Source organism: Acomys minous (genome assembly GCF_964271855.1).
Source record: "Acomys minous genome assembly, chromosome: 12".
Classification (NCBI taxonomy): Eukaryota; Metazoa; Chordata; class Mammalia; order Rodentia; family Muridae; genus Acomys; species Acomys minous.
Genome location: NC_140493.1, coordinates 112,443,575 through 112,463,292, shown reverse-complemented (window position 1 = coordinate 112,463,292; position 19,718 = coordinate 112,443,575). Strand labels below are relative to the sequence as shown.

At 52.7% G+C, this 19,718-nt stretch overlaps 1 protein-coding gene across 1 annotated transcript; it reads right to left on the bottom strand.

Moving 5' to 3' along the window:
* Positions 1 to 3,095: 3,095 nt before the first annotated feature.
* Positions 3,096 to 6,798, bottom strand: LOC311609799 (carbonyl reductase [NADPH] 2-like). The gene is made up of 9 exons (XM_084803168.1): positions 6,668 to 6,798; positions 5,087 to 5,302; positions 4,559 to 4,656; positions 4,294 to 4,448; positions 4,162 to 4,204; positions 3,973 to 4,072; positions 3,808 to 3,872; positions 3,462 to 3,579; positions 3,096 to 3,374 (listed from the first exon to the last, which is right to left on the bottom strand). The coding sequence occupies exons 2-9, from the start codon at positions 5,136 to 5,138 to the stop codon at positions 3,271 to 3,273; spliced, it is 735 nt and encodes a 244-aa protein (XP_084659294.1). The 5' UTR covers positions 5,139 to 5,302; positions 6,668 to 6,798; the 3' UTR covers positions 3,096 to 3,270.
* Between the last annotated feature and the right edge of the window lie 12,920 nt (positions 6,799 to 19,718).

The window sequence follows — 19,718 nt, the reverse complement described above, 5'->3', positions numbered from 1 at the left end:
TAAAGCTAATTGTTCTGTTTATCAAAATATACTAATTAGAATATGATGAAGAAAATTAAATATGTTAACTTGAGTTTTTATATAAATTAGAAAAGGTTAAAAGCAGCAAAAAGGCTGAAATAGCTGTTGCTCTTGAAGGGGACCTGGGATTGTAGGCCTGTGCCACCACGCCCAGCTTCATCTTTTTTTTTTTTTTTTAGATGGTTGTGAGCCACCATGTGGTTGCTGGGAACTGAACTCAGGATCTCTGGAAGAGCAGCCAGTGCTCTTAACCTTTGAGCTATCTCTCCAGCCCTACTTAATAAAATCTTAAAGTCTCACTCAGTGTGTGGAAGAAGAAAGCTTAGGAATTCAAACCTCATAGTGAGTTTAAGACGACCTGGCACACAAGCCCCCATTTCTAGACAGTTGGCATGTCCCCTGAGTACGGCTTTACTTGTCACACTGAATATAGCTTTACTGTCTACAGTCTTTGGTCGGTGTTGGTGTGTGTGTGTGTCTGAGAGAGCGATGTCTCTCCCTCGTGTGTGTGTGTGTGTGTGTGTGTGTGTGTGTGTGTGCGCGCGCGCAGCGTCTTGCAGTTTCCTTGGGTGACTAGCCATGCACTCCTGTCTACTCTCCGGCTATGGTTACAGACTTTCTGACAAGTTCTGCTCTCATCCAGTCCTTGTTGCATGCACTTATCCTGGGAAGAGAGTTTAGTCTCAGGCCCAAAGGGGAGCGTGCACCTCTGGGGCGGGGGTGGGGGTGGAGTCTGGAGATGGGCAGCAGTTGGCACAGCGGGAGCTGGGAGCTGGGCTGCAGGTGGCTCTGAACTGCGCGTGTGCTCAGGCTCAGCTCCCGGCGCGGCAGGCGCAGACAGCAGGGGGCGCTGCAGGACAGAGCAAGAGCTGGCTGTGGCCCGTAAGCCTGGCAGCGGACCCGGGGCTGGGCGGGTCCCTGGAAAGCCGCTGGCGCTCTTTATTTCCTCCTGTGGAGTTGTTTGTCCATGTGTTTCCCAGTAACAGTGATGAATGTTAAGTCAATACTGTTTTGTGGTCACAACAGTGGAGTGCACACCAGGTGCTTGTAGTGCGGGGATTTACGCGACCCTGCAGGTTGAGCTCACCCTCCAGAGGACCCAAGAGAAAGCAAAGGAGTCGCCCCATGATTGGTCCCAGTGAGGTGTTTAGGGCTGGAGCCTCTGTGGGAGATTAAGGAATTGTGGCTCAGGGTCAGAGCCCGGGGATGGTCAAAGGCTCAGGTTGGGTTCAGACCTGCTGGGGGAAAGCCATAGCTGGCTAGTCACAGGAAGGTCAAGGCGTGGTGGTTGTTAAGGACTATTTTAGGCTTACATCTTTTTTTGTTTTTAAATCCAAAAAGTAAGGCTCAAGGTACCTTAAGGAGCTAGATGTTGCGTGATCTCTGTGCTAAGAGCCCTGGGGGAATGTGGAGTGTGTCCCCAGGGGAGAGTTCCAGCTGGTCCTCACTATTGAGTCTAGGACTTGGGCCTAGCCATATATATATATATATATATATATATATATATATATATATATATATATACATACATACATATACATACACACACACACACACAAACACACTGAGGCTGCGGCAGTTGTCTCGTTAGATTTAGCTGAATGAGGGTACCCAGGACTCTGAGGCAGCAGCTGCTCCTCAGGGCCCTTCTGGGTGACATTACTTTTTGACACAGGCTCTTATGTCAAGTATAGCTTAGAACTTGCTGTGTGGTTGACGGCGGCCTTGAGCTTCGGCTCCTCCTGCCTCCTCTTCAAGTCCTGGGAGCAGAGGACATAATCACACGGCTCCTTTCAGACAGTCCCGGGGATGGGACCCAGAGCTTTGCGCATCCCACACCTGATCTACCAAGAGAGCCACAGCCACAGGCCTGCTTCCTTTATAGTGTGTGTGTGTGCGTGTGTGCATGTGCGTGCAGGTGCAGAGTGAACAACTAGTGTCATCTTCAGAGATGGTCTTTCACTGGACTGAGGATCGCCCATGGCTACACTGGATGGCCTGTGAGCCTCAGGGGTCCCCCTGCACCCACCTCCCTAGCACTGGGATTGAAAGAGCATGCTTACCTGGCAAGCACTTTACCAATAAAGCTACAGTGTCTCCCTATGTAACCCAGCTGGCCTAGAACTTACTATATAGATCTACTAAGTAGGCCAGGCTGGCCTCGAACTCAGAGATCTGGCTGCCTCTCCCTCCCAAGGGCACCACCACTGTCCCCATGGCCTGCTCAGCCTGCTTTCTTATAGAACCCAGGACCGACTGTCCAGGGATGGCACCACCCACGATACACAGGCCATCCTCCATTGATTACTAATTAGGAAAATCTTTTAAAGCCGGACCCTCCTCTCTGCTGACTCTCAGCTGTGTCAAGCGGACCTAAAGCCAGCCAGAACAGGAGTTGACTTAGCAGATTCCATTCTCTGCAGCTGGGTCAATCCAGTGCACTTTGCCCTTGTGTAGGCGGCTGCTTCTGTTACACCCACTTCCCTTCAGCTAATAATCATGACAAAAGGTTTAACATGTTGTTTGACTATATATATATATAATTTATAGTGTTCTGCCTGCATGTGTGCCTTTCTGCCAGGAGAGGGAGCCAGATCTCATCACAGATGGTTGTGAGCCACCAGGTGGTTTCTAGGAATTGAACCCAGGTCCTCTGGAAGAACGGTCAGCGCTCTAAACCTCTGAGCCATCTCTCCAGCCCTATATCCCTCCTTTTTAAAAAGCTAACTGGGAACAGGTGTGGTGGCACACAACTTTAATCCCAGCACTTGGGAGGTAGAGGCCGGCAGATCTCTGTGAGTTCGAGGCCACCCTGATCCGAGTCCAAGACAGCCAAAGCTGTTACACAGAGAAACTGTGTCTCGAAAAACAAAACAACAACAAAAAGCCAACTGTCCTGGAGCTTCCCGGCCATGACACGGGCACAGGTGAGGTGGCAGAAGAGAGTCCAACAGGGGAAATGAGGGGCAGCTATGTTTATGTTCTCACCACCCAGGAGTTCTGCACGAGACACTGGGGTGTGGCAAGTCACGGACGCCTGTGCCATGCTACGTACTAGTCCAGCGCACCAGGGCTTGGGGTACTATGGTCCATTTATTTAGGCAAAATAGCCCAGCACAGCTGGCATATGGAGGGGAGGGGTCCCGGGGTCTGAAACTGGATAAATGTGGAGTGGGTCCCCAGGATGGAAGCAGAGCCGCGGAGCTGGGTGGAAGGCAGGGCCTCCGGGGTCCACCGCATCTGGGCAGTCTAGGAGGCCAGGTAACCAGCGTCCACCAGGATGCCAGAGCCGCTGGTAGAGGCGCTGCGGTCGCTGAGCAGGAAGAGGATGCTGTTGACCACGTCCTCCACCTCTGCGGGAGAGCAGACCAGTCAAAGGCCTTTGCTTGGTGGCTGCTGGGAGCCAACGCTGATTCCCTCAGCCCCTGTCCCCAGCTGACCTGCGAACTTCCTCAGCGGGTGGCGTTCCTTGAGTTTCCTGGCAAACTCAAGGTTTGCAGAGACTTTCTTGCCCATGTCAGTCAGCACCACAGTGGGGTTCACGGAGTTTACCCGGATCTGGGGTCAGAAGCCACAGCTGGTGTCACAGCCAATGAACTCGCCCTCTCCACCACACAGCTCAGGACTGACCGCCCCAGGACAAGCCTGAGGAGCTGCTTCCTCTGTCCAGCTGAGCACTGACCGCACTGCCCAGAGCCTCGTGTCCACCTCCGTAAGCCTCAACCCACCCCCCACCCCAAGTGCCTATCCTCTGTCCCTCAGGTGTGGCCCAGCCCCTGTGCCTACCTTGTGTGGGCCCAGCTCCATGGCCATGGCCTTGGTCAGCATTGTCATGGCGCCCTTGGTGGAGCCTGTGGGGGAGTGGGGAATGCTGAGGACCCTGAGTTATTTAGGACTCCTTCTGGGGGCCCACCCAGAACCTACTCCTACCACAAAGATGGGTGCACTCACAGTAGGTGGTCAGGCCAGGAAAGGTGACATGGGCCACTATGCTGGAGACGTTGACAATGGACCCCGCCACTCCACGGTTGATCATGTCCCTGGCTACCATCTGGAAGACAGAGCTGTGGGTAGGTCACCTCGCCCCACCCCACCCTCTCCAGGTGTTCCCCTGGGCCAACAGCCCTCCTGCCATCTCACCTGGGACACCTGCAACACGGCACGCACGTTCACATTGAAGGACCTGGCAGGAGGGGACAATAGTGGCCTCCTACACCTCTGGCCCTCAGCAGCCCTCCCCAGCCCACCCACCCTCCCCTGCCGAGTGTCCACCTGTCGAAGGCCTCCTTTGTAGATGATATGAAGGGCTGCATGATGACCACCCCCGCATTGTTGACCAGCAGGTCCACAGGGCCGATGCCGCCCAGCGCCTTCTCTGTGGCCTCCCAGTCACCGAGATCCACACACACAGGCTCTATCCCGGGACACTGTGGGCGGGCGACATTGTTTGGTGGCCTGAGGCACTGCTCCAGCCACTTTCCGAGGTGTCCCTGTGGGTGGGGAGCAGGCCCAGGTGAGGCAGGGCTGTGTGCCTTACCTCTTTGGCAAGGCTGAGCAGGTCTGCGTTGGTACGAGTCACGGCAACCACTTTGGCTCCCGAGGCATGCAGGGCCTTCGCGGTGCTCCGGCCAATCCCTGTAGGGCGGGAGTGTGGTGGGGGTAAAGGTTGTTGCTCCCAGCAATGAGCGGGTGCTGACCAGAAGGCTGTGAGCCAGGATTGGGTGGGACCATCCCTGAGCAGAGGTCAGACTGAGTAACAGGCCGAAGGAGGACCCAGAACGCAGTGCACCCTGATGGGGTCCCAGAGAAAGGCAGCAGTTGTGCCCATCTGCCCAGCCTGGATCTAGGGGCTGCCTTAAAGCCAAGCTTAGCTCGCCCAGCATTGAGGTCACCAGGGAGAGACTGGCGTTTGTCCTGATGGACGGTGGGCCTGGGTGACAGAAGTCCTGCGTGAAGTGTGAGGCAGGTTCTGGAGGGCTGAGCTGTGACAAGGTCACCTTGGGCAGCGTTGAGCCTGGCCCCCTTCCTCTCCCCAGTGCGGTCTCCCCCACACGCTCACACTCACCTTTCCCTGCCCCTGTCACCAGGGCGCGCAGGCCACTGAAGTTCAGCTGCATGCTGTCGGCACCAGCGTCCCCCTGCAGCAAAGCAGGGATGGGGGGGGGGGGCTGCGGTTGTTAAGGTTGAACTGGAAGGTGGACAAGCTTGGGGCCGGGAGTAGATGACCTGCTTGCCTCCTGTGGCCTCCTCACGCCTCAGAAGTGCCACACAGCTGCTTCTGCTGGGATTTGAAGAAGCAATGAAAAGGTTTGTGTGCACACAGGTGGAGAGGTCTGACAAAGCAGTGAAAAAGAGCGTGCGTGCGTGCGTGCGTGCATGCATGCGTACGCGCACATACACACGTGCCCATAAAAAGGCTTGAACCCAGGGCCTCGGAGGACACTAGACCAAATGAAACCCTCACTGAGCTATATATACCCTTAACCCAGGGAAGCGAACACTCTGGGTTTGGGATTTGCCTTATCTGGACAGAAGCACCAGCCCGTTTTTGTTTTATTATTATAAATGAGGGCTGTGGCCTAATCTAGCTAGAACAGGTGGCTTAGCTGCCTGCTCTTGGAGCACGACCCAAATGCCCAAGGACCCAAGGACCCACCATGGTTGCAGTCTGTCCAGCAAGCCCACTGGTGTCCCTCTTACCTGCTCCTCACTGCTGCCCCCTACCAGCCTGAGACTCTGTCTTTGGTGCCTACACCCAGGCACCATCTGTCCTATGTGGCAGAACTCTTGTAAACCTAAGCATGCATTCTGGGGGGTTCTGGTCCAGCAGTGAGCCCTGTGTTCCTCTATGGGTCTCCGCAGAGTAGACAGATGGGTCCTTGGGGCAGTTAGAAGAAACAATCCGAGAACGTACTGTCCATCTCAATCCCACCTCTGGCCGTTCATCTAAGGCTATGCTGAGGGTCTTGTGGTTCTGGGCCAGGGTTTCCTGGAAACTGTCCACAGAGTCATGGCGTCTACACCAGGCCTGAGGCTCAGATGCACAGACCACCATGGACGGCCCCAGGGAGCAGGTGTGCTCAGACACCTGCTGGCTGCCTTTCCCCTGCTCAGTCCAGACTGCACCCAGACTGTGTGACTCTCTGAAAAAAGTCAGGTGTATCTCAGGTGCTCTACCTGCCCTGAGGCCTGGGGAGCCCCTGGCATGGCTTGTGTGTTACTCCCTCAGAGAAGGCAGCTCAGGAAACCACTACGGTGGGCACAGTAGTACCCGAGGATTCCACTCAGTAGCCCACTGACTGTTCCTCCACCTGGTCAGAAAGGGTTCTGGGATCTTCCTGGAGCTCAGGGGGAGACTTGGGGGTAGCTCCATGCCAGAGTCTGTCCCCATGACACACACAGGTTGACACCCAGTGGTTGGCAGCTGCCTGGCAATTTCCTCATAGCACTGGCGGGCAGATCATACCTGCTCACTGTGTCCCTGACCGCAGCCTGAGCAAAGCCACCTGAGAATGCAGGGGTCTGGCCTGCCAGACCCGGTGAGGCCAAAACTGTTGGCTCTGTTTCTTAACAATAAAACTTTATTATACAACCCAACTAGCATACACAAGAAGGAAAAAAAGATTAAAGGGACAGAAGAGTGAACCTTCCAGTATCCGTTCCACGGGACGGGTCCTTAGGTGTCTCTCTGTCCCGCGAGCTGGTCCGGTCTGATCCTCTCTCCGCGCGCTCTCCTCGCCTCTCCTGTAGATTTGTCTTCCTCCCACCTTCCCAGTCACATGCAAAGGGCGGTCTCCTTCTCCCTTCCAGGGTCAATTAGGAAAACAATAGCCACGGTGGGGTTCCCAGGTAGGCTTCCTGAATTCCAAGCCCAGGAAGGCTCCAAACAGTCTGTCACAAGGTATTCATGGGGTGCCCCAAGGGTAAAGCCCGCTAAGATTGCTTCCACCTGTGACAAAGCTTAATTTTTCCCACACGACCCCCTTTTAAAAAATTAAGAACTATATACACACATGTACATATATACATACTCATCAGGTATCAAGAACATAACAAAGTCCTTTTATACTCGTTAACCTAAGGGAAAGTATTCCACTATCCTACCAAAGAGAGTCCTTTTCTTTCATGAGAAATTGCAATTATTAATCTATAAATGTGTTTTTAATTCTTAGACTAAAGCTTCTAGTAACACTGTGGCTATCTAGTCTTCAATCCCATCAGAGACCCAAGAGGGAAAATCTATCTAATAAAGGAAATGCTGGCCGGCAACTTCCAAGTTGCATAGTATAGAGAGAGCAGACTGCCTGGATAGTCACCGAATTTTTCCTTCGTTGGGGCAATTAGGAAAACAATAGCCACGGTGGGGTTCCCAGGTAAGCTTCCTGAATTCCAAGCCCAGGAAGGCTTCAAACAGTCTGTCGTCACAAGGTATTCATGGGGTGCCCCAAGGGTTAAAGCCCGCCAAGATTGCTTCCACCTGTGACAAAGCTTAATCTTTCCCACACAAAACCCTCCCCTTTCTATGATGAAAGCGGCTAATTGTGACCAACCTGGCGTGCGGTACTGCTGGAACCCTGGGCAAACAGTGCCTTTCAGGGACCTGGTTGGTCTGGCCAGCTGGGCACCAGGCAGTGGTTTAGCACGGAGGACCCAGTGTATGAGTCCGTGCCTCCGAGTTTACCTCCACCCCAGCCAGCAGCCGTATAGAGAATGCCTGATGCCCCAGGAAGGGAGCACCGGCGCCGAGGTCTGGCGAAGGTCGTCCTCTGCTAGGCTTGCCCTCTCCAAGGTGGAAGCATCTTCACTCTCTGTAGCTCCCGCCCTGCCTCCTGCCACCTAGATGCCCTGATGGCCTCTCTACCCACAGCCAGGTGCTGAGCCCCCACTCCAGCATTATGTGAGGAGTGTTGAGATTAAAGCATTACATCCTAGCTGGTGAAAGACCCCCGAAGGGAGACCCTCACTCAAGCCTCGGGATGGCGCACACCCAAAGACACACAAACGACCGTCTTGCTGTAAACACATGAGGCAGTTTTTTGGCGGAGCTCCGGGTCGACACGTATCTCACGTAGGAGACAGAGGGGTCCACCCAGAAGCCCAAGGGTTAGGGGTTTATATGGGCAAGGGTCGGGGGGAGTGGGAAGTTTTGGCGCGGCCACACACGATTGGTTGTTTTAAACATTTGAACATCAGCAAATTGCATAGGCAAATCTGGGGTAAGCTCAGACTTAATCACATGGGTACAGTCCTTGGTTCCTGTCTTTCTTGGAACCCGAGGGTAGATGTTTATCTGAGCTAACGACACATCTGGTTAAACTCAAACCTAGAACATTGTGTGCGGGCCTCAAGGGGGGGATTAAGCAGACACCATAAGATTGGATGAGGGGTCTTGGCTCATTACTCACTCAACCATGTCCGGTACCTGTTTCTCTCAGGAATTTGTCCTTGTGTATCCTCCCTATCTTTTATGACCAGCTGGTCCCTGGAACACTCAGTAGGCCTTTGTCTCTTATCTCCGCATTCTTTGTGACTTATCATCTGGGACCTTGGGCTAAAATACCTGTCGACCTGCACTTATGAGTTAGAGAGCTCTGCTGTTCTGGTTGCTTTAATGCTAATTAAAAATTTTTCCTTTCACTGGGTGTGGTGGCGCATGCCTTTAATCCCAGCACTCGGGAGGCAGAGGCAGGCGCATCTCTGTGAGTTTGAGGCCATCCTGGTCTACAGAGTGAGTCTAGGACAGCCAGGGCCACACAGAAAAACCCTGTCTCGGGGAGGTGGGGGGGGGGGGAGGAAAAGAAAAGAAAGAAAACAAACAAACCAGCCCAAAAACATTCCATGTTGGGGAATGGTCTGATGTATTTTGATGCTAATTACTGCTTGCTGTCTGACCTACCTTTTGCTTAATAAAAAGCCATCCCCACCTGGGCAGAGCAGAGGAGATAGGTGGGCCTAGGAGAGAGAGGGATCCTTGGAAACAGAAGAAGAAAGGACGATCATGAGGAGAAAGGAGAGAGCCCTGAGGAGGAGAGGAGAAGGGAGGAGGCCGCCATGGGTTAGCTGGAGGAGAAGCACATGGCCCGCGGCGTGGATGGAGAATCCAGCCCAGAAGAAGAACATGAGCAGGTATTTGGGATGATGGATGGGAGGTAGCCTGATAGAAGTTATTGGAAGCAGATGGCATGGGATTGAGGCAGGGATCCCAAGCCTGCCCCACTATGGGAGGTAGGTTAGAGGATTGATATCTGCCCTGCCCCAGGTTAGCTGAGGCTATTTTAAAATATAACAAGTGTCTGTGTCTTGATTGATTGCTAGCCGGGCCTATAGATAATATAGATAATACATGTAATTTTAAAAAACAATAATTCCATCCTGCAGGGAACTGTGGGACTGGAGAACTGTGCGAGTTGGGGAGGCAGACTGGAGCAGGAGTGAGGCTGAGGCATGTCCAAAGCCCTAAAACCTTGTCTTGAGACCAGCAAGAGTAAAACCACTCTCTCCCTGTTCTAGGCCTGCATGGCCCAGAATTCCATAGCGTGCCCTGTGGGTCAGGTGAGAACAGCCGCCACAGGCTCCACTTGAATGCTTAGTCTCCAGTTGGTGGAGCTGTTTGAGAAGGATGAGGAAGCTTGGCCTCAGGCTGGAGAGATGGCTCAGAGGGTAAGAGCACTGCCTGCTCTTCCAGAGGTCCTGAGTTCAATTCCCAGTCAACCACATGGCGGCTCACAACCATCTATAGTGAGATCTGGTGCCCTCTTCTGTTGAGCAATTGTACATGCAGGCAGAACACTGTACATATAATAAATATTTTTTTGTTTGTTTTTTTTTTGTTTGTTTTTTTGAGACAGGGTCTCTCTGTGTAGCCTTGGCTGTCCTGGACTCATTTTGTAGACCAGGCTGGCCTCGAACTCACAGTGATCCACCTACCTCTGCCTCCCAAGTGCTGGGATTAAAGGCAGGCACCACCACGCCCAGCCTAAATAATTTTTTTTAAAAGTGTGGCCTCATTGCAGGAGGTGTGCCCCTGTGGGGAGGCTTTGAGGTTTCAAAAGCCTTCTCATTCCTAGTTGGCTCTTTCCCCTCTGCATCCTGCTTGCGGATCGGATGTGAGCTCTGAGGGGCCTGAGGGGTACGCTGCAGCACTGAGCCTGCCCGCCTACTGCAGCACTTCCTGCCATGCTGGTCACGGACGCTAACCTGCTGGGACCCTGACCCCCTCCCCCAGCCATGAAACGCTTCCTTCTGTAAGTTGTCTTGGTCGTGCATGGTGTGTCTGTCACAGCTGGGGGGGACCTTGTCCTGGGGGGACCTTGTCCTGGGGGGGACTTGTCGGGGGGACCTTGTCCTGGGGGTCTCTTCCCAGCACCTACATGGCGGTCTATACCATCTGTAGCTCCAGTGCTGGGTGATAGAACTCTCTTCTGTTCCCCATGGGCGCTGCATGTGCGTGCTGTACTTAGGTACAAGCTGGGGAAACACTCATACGCAGCAAATTGAAAGGAAGAAGCCAGGCGTGGTGGCGTATTTCTTTAATCCCAGCCCTTGGGAGGCAGAGGCAGGCAGATCTCTTTGTGTTCAGGGCTATCCTGGTCCACATAGAGAGACCTTGTCTCAAAAACTAAAAAATTAATTAGTTAGTTAGGCATGGTGCCGCACACCTGTAATCCCAGCACTCGGGAGGCAGAGGCAGGAGGATCTCTGTCAGTTCGAGGCCAGCCTGATCTATAAAGTGAGTCCAGGACAGCCAAGGCTACACAGAGAAACCCTGTCTCAAAAAACCAAAAAACCAAACTTAAACAACAACAACAAAAAACCCAAAATTAATTAATTAATTAAAATATTTCTTTTTTATTTTTATTTTTTAAAAATAAAGATTTATTTATTATTTATACAATATTCTGCCTGCATCTGTGCCTGCACACCAGAAGAGGGCACCAGATCTCATTACGGATGGTTGTGAGCCACCATGTGGTTGCTGGGAATTTAACTCAGGACCTTTGGAAGGGCGGCCAGTGCTCTTAGCCTCTGAGCCATCTCTCCAGCCCCCAAAATACTTCTTTTTTAAAAAGATGTATTTATTTATTATTTATACAGTGTTTTGCCTGCGTGTACCCCTGCACACCAGAAGAGGGCACCAGATCTCACTATAGATGGTTGTGAGCCTCCATGTGGTTGCTGGGAATTGAACTCAGGACCTCTGGAAGAGCAGACAGTGCTCTTAACCTCTGAGCTGTCTCTCCAGCCCATAATTAAATTATTTTTTAAGATCAGTTTTATATTTCTCCATGATTGTGAGCCCCGCACGGTTGGCACATCTCGCTTTGGGTGTTAAGCGTCCAGATGATGCTACAGCAGGGCCGTCAGTTGGCAGCGTCCTGAACGTCGCTGGGGTTTATTTCCCGCTGTTTGGACAGCATTAACCTCTTTGGTTAGTCAGTGTGCATGCGTGTGTGTGTGTGTGTGTGTGTGTGTGTGTGTGTGCGCGCGCGCGCGCGCGCATATGCCAGAGCACACGTGAAGGTCTGCGTGTAATGAGGGAAGACATTGGTTCTGTGTTCCTGCCGTGTAGAGTCGGGTCGGTAGCAATCTCCTTTGTGGGATGAACCATCTCTCTGGCCTGGAAGTTGTTTTTCCGCACTGGCTTGAGGCCAGCCCCATCACACCTGCATCACGGCAAGGGGTGTGCGTGGTGTGCGTGGTGTGCTGTAGAGTTTGAATGTCCTGCCCTTGTCAGGAAGCCGACCCGAGGTTTGTCACTGCAGGCTCTGCCTGGACCCCTGGTCTCCAAGTCCGCCACACAGTCCCACGACCTGGCTACTTCTCTTCGGGCCTGGCACTTTGAGGCTTCTGAGCACTGTTCAATGTCGTGGGCATAGGTAGGACAGCAGGTTAGGGCCTCGGGAGACATGGGCCTGGGTAAGGCAGGGGGTGTCCCTATGTTAAGCCTCGCTCTCCCAGACACTTCCGGGCCCCACAGCTGTTGGTTGACTGTGAGCAGGGCACGAGAAGATCTTGGCTGTGAGGGAGGAACTGTGTCCAGTGTGGTAAGGCGCAGTGCCTGGGTGAGGCCTGCGCCCTCTGCTGCCACCCACAACTGCGCATCTGTGGCCACACACAGTGGTGAGAGCTCCGTGCAGGTGGCCAGGGGCCAGTGGAGGACACCTTTCTCCTTGGCCTTCATTTCTCTATTATTTTGTGTGTGGAGTGTTTTTCCTGCATGTACATCTGTGCCCCGAAGTTACGGATGGTTGTTAGCTGCCACGAGGGTGCTGGGAATCCAACCCAGGTCCTCTGGAAGAGCAGCCATTGCCCTTGGCTACTGGGAAGAGGGGGTCCCTACAGGTGCGCAGGCAGGGAAGCGGACCGTGTGGGTAGGAATGAAAACCCGGTGCAGGCAGCCAGGCGTGGTGGCGCACGCCTTTAATCCCAGCACTCGGGAGGCAGAGGCAGGCGGATTGCTGTGAGTTCGAGGCCAGCCTGGTCTACAAAGTGAGTTCAGGACAGCCAAGGTTACACAGAGAAACCCTGTCTTTCAGTGAAAGACACAACCTGTACCAGTTTTGCTGAAGCTGAGATTCCCGTCCGGAGCCCACAAGGTGACTACAATGAAAGTCTGAGGAGTTTCTGTTCACTTTGTGCCTTTTGTTGGGGGATGAGCTGGTCCTGTCTCCTTAAACACAGTACGGCCCACCCTGACAGTGCGGTGTCCAGATCATTCAAAGGCGCCTAAACCTGAGGTCACCTTGGATTCCAGGAGCAGCAGGACCGATAAACATCTATAATGGGGACAGAGACACCCCTAAGTGTTGTGTGCTGACAGACCGTCTCAGGGAGGGCGGTCATCTTAAGGGTGAGCTTGCCCCTCAGAGCCTGAAGTGATTTGAAGTCATTTAGTGTCAGTTAACTTTTCCAATCACCTCGCAGAACCGGACCAGGGCTTGGTTAGGTCCCATAACATTTAGTGCACCCTGCACACAGGTGACACGCACGTGACGCACACGAGACCCTCCAGTCTACGCTGAGAAGCTGTTGGTGCTTTCTGCTTGAACAGGCAGCTCATCACTTACCATTCTGTGCCTGGTGTGAGAGTACAAAGCCATTAAGTGGAGTGACCCAGGGCAAGGCCCAGTCTGACTGTGCTGTTTCGCAGGGTAACTGGGGGCTCAGCTCAGGCATTTCTTAGGATGGGGGCGGTGGGGGTGGGGGTGGGGGCAGAGGCCCGGAAGGGGTCTGAGAGGACAGAACCAGTTCCTGGTGGAGCAGTTTCTCGTCCCTGAGACTCTGGTTGGAGGGGAGGACTGTGTTAGGAAGCAAGCAGACAGATGACAACCCAGACTTAGCCTACGGAGGAGACTACAGGCCCTCCCACACTGCACACACACACACACACACACACACACACAGAAGGTCAGAGGGCTAAAAGCCTCAGGGTCCTTGAGGTGGGGGTCAGGGGTGGGACTTCTCTCTACCCTGGCACCTACCTGTCTCTCCAGCCCCACTATTTTTTTTTCATTTATTTATTCTCTCATACAATACCCCCCAACCGCAGCCTCGCCTGCCCCACTTCATAATCTGGAGAAAATCTTGGCAGGCTCTCCAGCCGGCTCTCCTTACATAAGCCTCTCTGGCCAGGCCCTGACCTGCCCAACTCAGAAGAGCTTAGATTTTGGGAAGGTTCAAGTGGAGGAAGTCCTTTGTTCATGTGTGTGAGTCATGAGTCCTTTTATGACCTGTTACATAACGGCAGAGGGTGGGGGCTGCAAGAGGCAGCAGGACCAGCTACCTGCGCCGAGGAGATGAAACCAGACCATCTTCACCATGAGTGTGCAGGCAAAATCAAATACTTTGGATGAGTTTTGGTTACCTTGCCAGGCAGGAGTCTTTGCCCTGCCTCTATTGTCCCTCAAAGATCCCAGGCCTGGCTAAGCTCCCGGCCCTGGTGCAGATCTGCTGACAAGCAGGGGGTCACCCACAGACCAGAGTGGAGAGGAGGGAACCCCAGGGGACCAGCAAGTAGACGCTGACTGAAAGCCCAGACTTGAATTTGTATTTTCTTCCTCTGTTTGTTTGTTTGTTTAAGATTGCCACTTTGAGACACTGGGTCTCACTCTACAACCCTGGATGGCCTGGAACTCACCTTGTAGATTAGGCTGGCTTTGAACTCAGGGTTTTACGCACGTCTGACTTCTGGTGCCATACTCAGCTCTGAGTTTCTATTTCCAACAACCTCCTGTCCCCCCTACACACACGCACACGCACACGCACACACACACACACACACACACACACACGCACGCACACGCACACTATTCTGCTTGGTGAGTAAAGGGAGCCCCAGGATTCTGCTCCTGTTTGGCTTAGGGCCTTCACCACATCATACCCAGGATGAGGCTGGGGCCTCTATCCCATGCCGCACTGTCCTTTTCAGCCTGTCCAGCAGGTGCCTGGGGCCTCCCTCCCTCTCCCCTCAAGTCCACTTGTCCCTAACCCTGAAGGGCAGCTCTGATCCAGCTGGGTCCACACCTGCCTGTTGTATTTCCTTGTGAACCTGAGTCAAGCTTGTACTTGTTTTGTTAAGGGCTCTCTTTGTCCTGAGAGCAGGAAAGTCAAATAAAAACTTCCCCCTATAGAGCTCCAAAGAAGGAATTTGAGAGGAGGCTCAGAAGCTTCTAGAAGGATTTTGTCCAGCTTTAGCTATAGCTTGCTCCTGCGATCAGGAGGGGTCATACCCCTACACACACATCACTTGCAGCAGTTTCCGAGACCCTGTTGGTCTCTTCCTTGCTTGTTTGGCCACCCGCCGGCCACCTGTGGTACCATCAGCTCATTGCTCTGCCACTTCTCTTGTTACATGTGTGCACACAGGTGTTCATAGTGACGTGCAAGGGTACACCGGTGCCTGTGCAGCTGTGTGCCCCTGAAGCCTGTCTCCAGGGCGGCCCCAGGCTGGTCAGGGCACAGCCTATTCTCCACAGCAGCCTCATCATGGAAGCCGGGACAGGACACTGTGCTTGGTTAGCTCAGAGGTAAACTGACTTGAAGGCGTGACACGGCCTACGGTCAGCTCTGCACTGACCAGCAAGGGACTTCCCAGATCTGCTCCCCTTGCAAGGGACACACGCGTTCACCCAATGGCTCGGACTCTGCAGTGGCAGGAAAACAGGATGCAAAACTCACAAAACGCACACGCCTTTCATCCCAGCACTCAGGAGGCAGAGGCAGGAGGATTGCTGTGAGTTCAAGGCCAGCCTGGTCTACAGAGTGAGTCTAGCACAGCAAAGGCTACACAGAGAAACCCTGTCTCAAAAAAACAAAAAAAATTTAAAAAACACAAAACCAAATGAGGGGCATACCAGTGCAGTGAGCTGTGTGGTGCCGTGAGCTGTGTGGTGCAGTCAGCTGTGTGGTGCCGTCAGCTGTGTGGTGCCGTGAGCTGTGGGTGCCTCTAGACAGGACCTTACTTGAAAAGGGTTTCGCCGACAAAGCTGAGGGGGGATCAAGTCCCCAAACCCCGATACTACCCTCCTGGGTCTTGTGAAGAAGGCCAGCTCCAGCAGGTCACCACCTCCCAGCTTCCCCCAAAGATGCTGGCAGCTTATCTGCCAGGGTGACATGCACTCCTGGAAGCCTGCAGCCCCACTGTGTGCCTATGAGGACAGGTGGCCCGTGGATTTCCAGCACATACTGTCCCATAGTAGGCTCACAGTGGTTTTCAGTGCTGAATACACCCCCCCCCCCCACACACACACAGGAGAAGCCCGAGTCAGTTTCTTGAATCCTTGAGTGCAGGCCACGGGATGGCAAAACTGGGGGCCTCTGCTTCTCCAGTGCTGAAGCAGTAACTCTGCCCTTCAGAGGTTAGTGCCACCGTGAAGGACTGTGTGTGTCCCAGACAGGCCGGGGCTACACAGCAAGACTCAGTCTCAACCCAAAACGGGAGGACTGTGCTGTGCATAGGATCTGGGCAGCTTCTGACAACATATGCCCAGCACAGCCACACGACACGAATTCCCTCCCCAGGCATTCAGAAGACAGGAGATAGATCTCTTTTTTTCCCCCCGAGACAAGGTTTCTTTGTGTAGCCTTGATTATCCTAGACTTGCTTTGTAGACCAGGCTGGCCTCGAACTCACAACGATCTGCCTGCCTCTGCCTCCCAAGTGCTGGGATTAAAGGCACATGCCGCCACCACCACCTAGCTAGGGAGACGGATCTGTGCAAACGACTTGATTCTCACAAAATAAATCATTATTTTGCAAGCACAGTTGCAGCTACCCTCTCTCGTGAACACACTCAGCTGCGCCCCTGTTCCAGGGCCCTTCCCTCTGAGGCCTGGGTAAGGACCACCAGGGACCCTGTTCTCAGGGACAGACAAATTTCCTCACCTCTTCCCACATGTAGCTCCCTGGCCGCCGTGTTGACTGTCCGGCCCTGCTCGGGCACCTTGATGCCCATCACTCTACAGGACATCGTGCAAGCTTCTTGCCAGGCTGAGATCATGCTCGCTGGACCTGCAGGTGTGTGACATAACATCTTGCCTCTCTCCACATGCATCCCTCGATGGTGCTGTGACTGTCCTCTAAGCTAAGCAACAGCCATCTTGAGGGATTCCACTGTATGGCTTGTGAAAGGAAGACCCTAGCTGGGCTTGCTGAGGACTCACAGCCCCTGGCGGAGGAGCGGGGAGCCGGGAGTGCTCGGCCAGTGTTGTGGAAGGGCTAAAGCTGGCCGGTAAGCCTCGAGTACTGGGCGCTGTTGTTTAGGGAAGGCATCAAGTCACCCTGTTATGTTTTCACTTCGGTCGCCCCAGCTGCACAGGATGCGCTTGATCCCACACGGGAGGGAGGCACAGGTGCAGGAAAACATGTCAGGACGCACGCTTGCCCCTGATTGGACGAAGGCTGAAAATATATCGCCTTCAGGGTTTGGTCTTTATAGGCGCTGAGCTCTGGGAATCCCAGCTACGGCCTCGGCTGGTGTCCACCTTCCTGGTCGGTAGTAAATGAAGTTTTAATTTGGTCTTGGGTTTGGTCTTTCTCCTCTAAAATTTCAGGTTTAACATGTGTATGCAACTGCGCCGTAATTGTATGTCGCCTAGGGGAGGGGACCTAGGGCATACAGGGCATGGGGGGGTGGGGGAGGGGATATGTGAAGCTACAGGGAACCCTTCTTCCTGCTGGATACAGGCTTTCTGCAAACAGCACACCCCTGGAAGTGATAACTTCATGGAATCAGCCTTGGTTTGTCCTTGGGACCCTGGGAAGGAAGGCCAACCATGTTTATGTCTCTTGGGACCCTGGGAAGCAAGGCTGACCATGTTTATGTCTCTTCCAGTGCAAGAATGTGTTTGTTTGTTTGTTTATTTGTTTGCTTGTTTTGAAGACAGGGTTTCTCTGTGTAGCCTTGGCTGTCCTGGACTCACTTTGTAGACCTGGCTGGCCTCGAACTCACAGCGATCCTCCTGCCTCTGCCTCCCAAGTGCTGGGACTAAAGGCTGCGCCACCACCGCCCGGCTTCCCCAGACAAGGAATTTGAGGTGGCTGAGCAGGTAGAAGAAGAGAATCAGCACCCACAGGTTGTCTTCTGACATCGGTGTTAGCGCAACGGCCCGTGTGTGTGACTGCATGGGCATGTGGTAGCTAACACACCACACACAACAACACAACACAATACAAAAATACAGTAAATAGTAACAATGAATGTAAAAAGTTAGAAGATGGAGAAAAGCTGAAGGCGACTGGTGTCCAGTATCTATGTGCACACACTGGTATCTGCGCACGTAAGCACACAAAGTGTGGAAGATAGAAAAGACAGAGGTAGCCGGGCATGGTGGCGCATGCCTCTAATCCCAGCACTCAGGAGGCAGAGGCAGGTGGATCACTGTGAGTTCGAGGCCAGCCTGGTCTACAAATCGAGTCCAGGACAGCCAAGGCAACACAGAGAAACCCTGTCTCAAAATATGGAAAGAAAAAAAAAAGAAAGAAAGAAAAGACAGAGGTAGGCCGAGTACCAGGGACTACAGAGGTGCGTTGCCAAGAAGCCCCACGCGGGCCTGGCCTGTGGCCTTTGCTGTGAGTTCCTCATTGGACAGAGCTGAGGGCTCCATAGTGGGACATCCACAAAAGTTTCAAGATTTTAGCCGGGCAGTGGTGGTGCACACCTTTAATCCCAGCACTCAGGAGGCAGAGGCAGGTGGATCACTGTGAGTTCGAGGCCAGCCTGGTCTACAAAGTGAGTCTAGGACAGCCAAGGCTACACAGAGAAACCCTGTCTTGAAAAACCAAAAAAAAAAAAAAAAAAAAAAAAAAACCAAAAAAACAAAACTTCAAGATTTTGGGACTGCGGCTGTACAGTGCAAGGCATTGTTGGAAAGAGATGAACACCAGGGTATTTGAGGCTCCATGAAGTGTTACTTTGGCAAATTGTTCTCAAACGGTTTTGGGGAGACAGAATTCTTTGTGCTAGACTTGTAGAAGAGTGCTTTTAATCCCAGCACTCAGGGAGGCAGAGGCAGGTAGATCGCTGTGAGTTCAAGGCCATCCTGGTCTACAAAGTGAGTCCAGGACGGCCAAGGCTACACCGAGAAACCCTGTCTCGAAAAACCAAAACCAACCAACCAAACAAACAGAATTTTACTGATGAATTTATAGTACTGGACCCTCAGAATATTCCTCATAGAAAATGGCAGCTGTCTGTCATTTGTCAAAGAATCATATGCTGGTTAGTTTTTGTCAACTTGACATCAAGCTAGATATATCTGGGAAGTGGGGATTTTTTTTGTTTTGAATTGTGGATTTTTATAAAGGACCTTTTGTTTTGTTTTGTTTTGGTTTTTGTGTTTGTTTTTTTGAGACAGGGTTTCTTGGTGTAGCCTTGGCTGTCCTGGCCTTGCTTTGTAGACCAGGCTGGCCTAGAACTCACAGCAATCCGCCTGCCTCTGCCTCCCAAGTGTTTGGATTAAAGGCCTTAAAGGACCTTTTTTATGTATATCCATGCACTACGTGTGTGCCTGGTGCCCATGGAAGGCAGAAGGGAGCATCAGAGTCCCTGGATCTGGAGCCACAGACAGTTGTGATGCACAGGGGAAGGAGGAACTGAAAGGTCACCTTCATCATATTGGCCAGTGGCAAGTCTGTGGGCTGTTGTCTTTCTTAGCGGGTGTGTGTTGTGAGCAGGGTCATCCCTGGGCAGGGGGTCCTGGGACGTAACCACAAGCAGGTTGTGGCATCACACATCTTTAATCTTAGCAGTCATGAGGCGGAAGCAGGTGGATCTCTGTGAGTCTGAGGCCAAATGGTGAGTTCCACACAGTGAGTTCCAGGTTGAGGAAGCCATAGGAGTAAACCAGTGTTCCTCCATGCTGTCTGCTTTGATTTCTGCCTCTGCTTCCTGCTCTGGCCTCTCTCTGTGTCTCTCTGTCTCTCTCTTGTTTTTTTTTTTTTTTTTTTTTTCCAAGACAGGGTTTCTCTGTGTATCCCTGGCTGTCCTGGACTCATTTTGTAGACCAGGCTGGCCTAGAACTCACCGATCCTCCTACCTCTGCCTCCCGAGTGCTGGGATTAAAGGTGTATGCCACCATACCTGGTTATATTGACCAAATTATAAAAACAACAACAACAACAACAACAACAACGCATAAACTTATTCCAAGTGGCCTTTTTAAAAAGCCCTTCTTGAGCCGGGTGGTGGTGGCACATG

Coding starts and splice junctions, on each gene's coding strand:
- LOC311609799 (XM_084803168.1), bottom strand. CDS start 5,138: ATGCAGCTGAACTTCAGTGGCCTGCGCGCCCTGGTGACAGGGGCAGGG. Junction 3,580..3,807: donor TGGAGCTGGGCCCACACAAG/GTAGGCACAGGG, acceptor TTCTGACCCCAG/ATCCGGGTAAACTCCGTGAA. Junction 3,375..3,461: donor CCCGCTGAGGAAGTTCGCAG/GTCAGCTGGGGA, acceptor GCTCTCCCGCAG/AGGTGGAGGACGTGGTCAAC.